We start from the raw sequence: 6,497 nt of genomic DNA, 5'->3' as shown, positions 1-6,497 counted from the left end.
AGTTGGAGTGGGTGGTGCAGGTGCAGGTGCAGTTCAGGTGGTTGCCCGTGGTTGGGGACAAGGCTGAGGAGAGTGGAGGGAAGTGGGGGTGGCAAAAAGGGGTCGAGGGGGAGGGGGAGGGGAGTTGGAGTGGGAGGTGCAGGTGCAGGTGCAGTTCAGGTGGTTGCCCGTGGTTGGGGACAAGGCTGAGGAGAGTGGAGGGAAGTGGGGGTGGCAGGAAAAAGGGGTCACGAGGGATCCTGGTGACGAAAGTGTCCTCTACCTGCGTGGTAACAGTGTCAACATCCCGGCTGTGATTTCTCAACTTTGTTTTGCAAGATGTTCCCCCTGAGGGAAGCAGTCAAGGGGACACACGACCCCTCTGTCTGATTACTGACCGCTGCACGGCAGTCTGCAATGGTGTCCAAATAAAAAGTTTAACTGTAAATGAACAGTAGTTTACACAATAAAAAGACAAATTCCTCCGTGACCACATGGCCGGGCGGGGCCCGATCAGGGACTCCCACGCCCCGCCTTCCTCTTGCGGGGTTTTCTCCATATCCACATGCCATCTTCTTACTTAAAACTGTTTTAAAGCCCATTTAAGCAACATTTTAACTTCTTTTTTTCTTGAAATCAACTCACTTTCAGAAGCTTAGTAGGTCCGTGTACTTTTTTAATATATATTTTTATTAATTTCAGGGATGAAGGGAGAGGGAGAGAGAGAGGGGAAGAAAAACATCAACGATGAGAGAGAATCATTGATCGGCTGCCTCCTGCACGCCCCCTACTGGGGATTGAGCCCGAAACCCAGGCATGTGCCCTTGACTGGAATCGAACCCGGGACCCTTGAGTCCACAGGCCAATGCTCTATCCACTGAGCCAAACTAGCTAGGGCTTTAATATGTTTTTATTGGTTTCAGAGAGAGAGATAGAAACATTAATGATGAGAGAGAATCATCAGTTGGCTGCCTCCTGCACGCCCCACACTGGGGATTGAGCACACAACCTGGGCATATGCCCTGAACAGGAATCGAACTGTGACCTCCTGGTTCATAGGTCGATGCTCAACCACTGAGCCATGCTGGCCGGGCGTAGGTCCGTGTAATTTGTTTTGTCCTAAACAAGAATAACGTTAGAGACACCAGTTACATATTTTTTCCAACTCCCCATAAAATAAATACATAACCATTTTTGAAAGATTAGAATGTTTCCATGCCTCTGTATTCTATGGTTTTACTGTATTTTCTTTCTTTTAATAAATACATTTTTTAATTGATTTCAGAGGAAGGGAGAGAGAGAAACATAGATCGGTTGCCTCCCTTACGTGCCCAGACCAGGGATCAAACCCACAACCTGGGTTTGTGCTCCGACCAGGAATCGAACCCGCCACCTCTTGGCATATGAGACGCCGCTCCCATCCACTGAGTCACCTGGCCTAGGTTTTACTGTATTTTCTTTGCACCCTCTCTCCCGGAGCAAACAAGTGCCTGGTATATATACATATTTTTTTAATATATTTTTATTGATTTCAGAGAGGAAGGGAAAGGGAGAGAGAGACAGAAACATCAATGATGAGAGAGAATCATTGATTGACTGCCTCCTGCACACCCCCTACTGAGGATCGGGCAGGTGCCCTGACTGGGAATCGAACCCGGGGCCCTTCAGTCCGCAGGCCGACGCTCTGTCCACTGAGCCAAGCCGACCAGGGCAACTCCTGGCAAATTGGTGTCTGTGTTTCCACGTCCTTAGGTGAGGAGAAAGGTTGTGTGGCCCCAGCAGGCAGTCTTGGTTGGTCTTGGAAATGAGGCAGGATGGACGAGAGCTCACTGAAACACCACCAGCTCACCCAGGGCTGAGCGGAAAGAAGCAGAAGAGAATGGAGCAGAAGGAAGGCAGAGTGGCGGGCGGGTGCCCCCTACACCGCCTGGCTCTTCTGGGCTTGGCTGTCCAGCGTGGAGAGCGTGAAGGACTTGGACGTGAAGGACTTGGACTCCCTGACCGTGGACTCCTCGGTCAGCACGTTGCGCAGCCTGGCGGGGAGGGACTTGAGGAGCCGGGCGTGGAAGCCCTGGGCGGCGACCACGTAGATGATGGGGTTGATGCAGCTGTTGACGTAGGCGATGGAGACGCACAGGGCGTCGAACCGGGACGCGGCTCTGAAGTGGTGGTGTTTATTGTGGAAGAACGCCAGCAGCATGCCGGACACCTGGTAGGGCAGCCAGAGGACGAAGAAGCTGGCCACCACCGCCACCACCACCTTGAGCGTCTTGGTGGAGCGTGTGGCGCTGCGGCTCCAGGCCCGGATCAGGAGGAAGCTGTAGCAGATGGCGAGGACCACCAGCGGACACAGAAAGCCCACGAACAGCCGGACGGTGGCCACGGCCCTCTCCTTCTGGGAACCGTTGCGGCCGTAGCTAACGACACACTCCGTCTTGGGTGGGAAGGCTTCTATGTACAGCTTCCGGAACACGAAGGAGGGGATGGTGAGCAGCAGGGCCAGGCCCCAGGCCACGGCACAGGCCACCCAGGCCAGCGTTGCCCCTCGGTAGTTCTGACACCAGATGGGGTTGGACACCAGCAGAAAGCGGTCGGCGCTGATGGCGGCCAGGAGCAAGATGCTGGCGTACAGGTTGAGCAGGAGGAGGGCGGGGAGGATGTGGCAGGCGGCGTCCCCAAAATACCAGTGATTGTGATGCAGGATCGTCACGAACAGGACGGGCAGCGCCAGGCAGGAGAGCAGGTCCGCCACGGCCAGGTTGAGGAACCAGATGGCATTGATGGCTCGGCGGACCTCGATCCCCGTCACCCAGAGCACCATGATGTTGCCGGGCACTCCCACCAGGAAGACCACCGCAAAGATCACCAGGGCGAGCACGTCCGGGGTGCTCAGCCTCGCGGCGTAGGAAGTGTTATCCACTGGGCTGATGGGGTCCAAGGTGTAATTGTAGTCATAGTTGTAGTCTTCCAGGGCGTCCTGGGTGGAAGCAGAGAGGCAGGGAGAAGGTGAGTCTGCAGACAGGTGCCAGGGGGTCCACCAGAGCCATGTGGCTTTGAGCCCATCACCCCAGTTTTCTCCAGGAAATGGGGGCCTGCTGAGAGTCAGCAGGGGTGTCGCATCACTTATTAAAATACTAGAGGCCCGATGCACGAAATTCGTGCAGGAGTAGCCTTCCTTCCCCAGGCTGCCGGCACTGGCTTCCCTCCCGCCGCCGGCAGGCACCTGGGAGCCCCAGCTTTGTCCAGAAGGTCATCCTGAAGGATGTCCGGTCTAATTAGCATATTACGCTTTTATTATTATAGACTAGAGGCCCGATGCACGAAGATTTGTGGAAGAATGGGCCTTCCTTCCCCTGGCTGCCAGCACCGCCTTTGCTCCAGCCAGAGCCACCTTTCCACCTTCCCACACTGCCCTGAGGTCCGGAGCCGCTGGGGCGGTGCGGAATGCCTGCATCATCGCCATGGCGACAACACAAGCATCTTGCCCCACCCACGGCCGCTGGGCGCCTGCATATGCAAATTAACCCACCATCTTTGTTGGGTTAGTTTGCATAGTCACTCCCGGTTGGCTGGTGGGCGTCGCGAAGGTACGGCCAATTTGCATCTTTCTCTTTTATTAGTGTAGATGGAAAATTCTTCCTTGCTGATTGGACTCCCGGGCCCCCGCCTCCCCGCCACCTCCCCTTGAAGTTCCTGGATGTCCCCACAATTCAGCAATCAAATGATTAACGCCTAGGCTTGCTGCAAGCTGTGGTCACAACCCATGACACGCTGCTTGTTAGACATGCTTAATATCACCCACACACTGCGATGCTGTAACTGCGATGCTGTAACTATAACCAGGGTCCCGGTTACCCCTCACCACCACATCACCCCCTTTTGCTGCCTGGCACCCACGGGGGCAGCTCTGTGTTCTGTCTGTGAGTGGCGCCCTGGAGCAGACAGCAGTTCCCCAAGGCCCCCCGTACTCAGGCACAACCTTTAAGGCAGGGGGGAGAGGCGGGACACCGAAAGATGGAGTCACCAAGACAAATCATATCGTAATGCAATATTTTAAAGAATCAAAAGCACTTATTGCACTAGATGTACGTACCCCTGTGTTCATGTACAATAGCCACGATGTGGAAAGAACACAAGTGTCACCCTAACCGGTTTGGCTCAGTGGATAGAGCATCGGCCTGCAGACCAAAAGGTCCCGGGTTCGACTGCGGTCGAGCACGCGTACCTCGGTTGCAGGCTCCTCCCCCGCCCAGTCCTGGCCAGGACTCGTGCAGGAGGCAACCAATCGATGTGTTTCTCTCACAGCGATGTTTCTCTCTCTTTCCCTCTCTCTTCCACTCTCCCTAAAAATCAGTGGAGAAATATCCTCGGGTGAGGATTAACCAAAAAAAAAAAAAAAATCAGTTTTAAAAAAGAACAAAGATTATGATCTCTAATTACCATTTGCCATTCAAACAACCAGGACTCCTTGGAGAAGGGTTGATTCCTGTTCTGGGACAGGAAATAGATATGATGACCCCAGAACCTCTCAGAAAGTAAGGAAATTTTTAACAAGGACATGTCAAAGAGAGGGTTCCCACTAGTCAAAGACGGGAAAACTTGAGTACCTGATAATAAGAACTGTGAGGGAATGACACACATCCTATATAATAATCCTATATAATAAAAGCCTAATATGCTAAGTGTCTGACCGTTCAACCAGTCCCTATGACACACATTGACCACCAGGGGGAAGATGCTCTGACCGGTAGGTTAGCTTGCTGCTGGGGTCCAGCCAATCGGGACTGGGCGAGACAGCTGGACACGCCCTGGAGCCCTCCCTCGGCCCCTCCCCGGCCCCAATCGTGCACCGGTGGGGTCCCTCGGCCTGGCCTGCAGGGATCAGGACAAAACCGACTCTCCAACATCCCCTGAGAGGTCCTGAATTGCTAGAGGACGCAGGCCAGGCCGAGGGACCCCACCGGTGCGTGAATCCGGGCACCGGGCCTCTAGTTTATATATAAAGATCTGAGTTCACATCGATACTAAAAACATGCAAACCCATAGTCACCTTCACGTTCTGGAACGGGAAGGAATCAAGCATTTATCCTGCCATTTGTGTTTAGAGTAAGAGTCAGGGTTTTTTTTAGTTTGTTAGTCCTCACCTGAGGATATTTTCTCATTGATTTTTAGAGAGCGTGGAAGGGAGGAGGAGAGACAGAGAGAGAAACATCGGTGTGAGAGAGACACAGAGGTTGGTTGCCTCTCGCACAGGCTCTGAACAGAGAACAGCGCTGGGGATAGAGCCTGTGACGGCGGTGTGTGCCCTTGGCTGGAATCGAACCCGGGATCCTTCAGTCCACGGGCCTACAGTTTATGCACCGAGCCAAACCAGCCAGGGCGGGAAGTGGTTCCTTAGAGGAGAATCGAAGACTAACAGCTGTGGGAGGAATGATGGAATTAAGGAAATAATGGATCTGGGTGGTGACCATCGACATCTGATTAAAACCACCAGGTGAAAGATTGACAGGAACTTGACCGTCGACAGGTAGGGCTGGCACCCCGAGCCCAGCAATCAACCCAGCACCCCAAGAAGAACGAGACTTCCTGTACTCTCTGGTGTGAGGCAATAGAAGGGAACCAGCACCACCTATGAAGTAATTTTTGCCAAAAAAAAAAAAAATTAACATGAATCTAACCAAGGTTCTAAATCTAAAACTAGGAGTTTACAGGAAAGGCAGGGCGAGAGGAACACAATAAATAATACCACGGGGACGAAACCAACCCGATCAGACCGTGGGAGACACTACAGGATAAATGGTCGGGTTTCTCCCCCTCATAAATAGCATTTTTTTAAAAAAAAGAAAGAAGGAAAGGGAAGTGTCATGGATTAAAAGAGATTTAGGAGGCATATCAACCAAAGGCAACATGGAGACCTCGTTTGGATCCTGGTTGGAATAATCGACTGGGAAACAAGACAGTTTGAGACACTGTGGGGAATTTAAAAGTGGCCTGGCCAGCCCGGCCGGCGTGGCTCAGGGGTTGAGCATCGACCTCTGAACCAGGAGGTCACGGTTCGACTCCCGGTCAGGGCACATGGGCACATGCCCAGGTTGCGGGTTTGATCCTCAGTGTAAGGTGCACAGGAGGCAGCCTCTCTTATCATTGATGTTTTTCTCTCTCTCTCCCTCTCCCTTTCTCTCTGAAATCAATAAAAAAAAATTTTTTCTTCAAGTGGACTGGATATTTGACAATAAGAAGGAATCGATGATACTTTTATTGAGGGTGACAAGTATTGTGTTTATGCTTTTGCTATGTTTCTCTCTCTCTCCCTCTCTCTCTCTCTCTCTCTCTCTCAAAATCTATTTTTTTAAATAAAAATTAGCCTGGCTGGTGTGGCTCAGTGATTGAGCATCAACCCCATGAACCAACAGTTCACTGGTTCTATTCCCGGTCAGGGCACATGCCTCATCATTGATGTTTCTGTCTCTCTCCCTCTCCCTTCCTCTTAGAAATCAGGGAAGGAGGGAGGAGGGGGA

At 52.4% G+C, this 6,497-nt stretch overlaps 1 protein-coding gene and 1 long non-coding RNA gene across 2 annotated transcripts in view; one reads left to right on the top strand and one right to left on the bottom strand.

The window, feature by feature from the left end:
• LOC106727886 overlaps positions 1 to 1,720 on the top strand; it is a 24,016-nt gene extending 22,296 nt beyond the window's left edge. Inside the window, exon 3 of the long non-coding RNA XR_001364136.1 lies at positions 1,648 to 1,720. This is a non-coding gene — a long non-coding RNA (uncharacterized LOC106727886). The remainder of the gene's footprint in view (positions 1 to 1,647) is intronic.
• Positions 1,613 to 6,497, bottom strand: part of LOC102247978 (C5a anaphylatoxin chemotactic receptor 1) — an 11,186-nt gene continuing 6,301 nt past the window's right edge. Inside the window, exon 2 of the mRNA XM_005857840.2 lies at positions 1,613 to 2,956. Coding sequence (XP_005857902.1) covers positions 1,898 to 2,956 — 1,059 coding nt within the window. The 3' untranslated portion in view covers positions 1,613 to 1,897. The remainder of the gene's footprint in view (positions 2,957 to 6,497) is intronic.

Source organism: Myotis brandtii, unplaced genomic scaffold, assembly GCF_000412655.1.
Source record: "Myotis brandtii unplaced genomic scaffold, ASM41265v1 scaffold114, whole genome shotgun sequence".
Lineage (NCBI taxonomy): Eukaryota > Metazoa > Chordata > Mammalia > Chiroptera > Vespertilionidae > Myotis > Myotis brandtii.
Note: the sequence above shows the minus strand (reverse complement) of the source record. Positions and strands in the feature narration are given on the sequence as shown.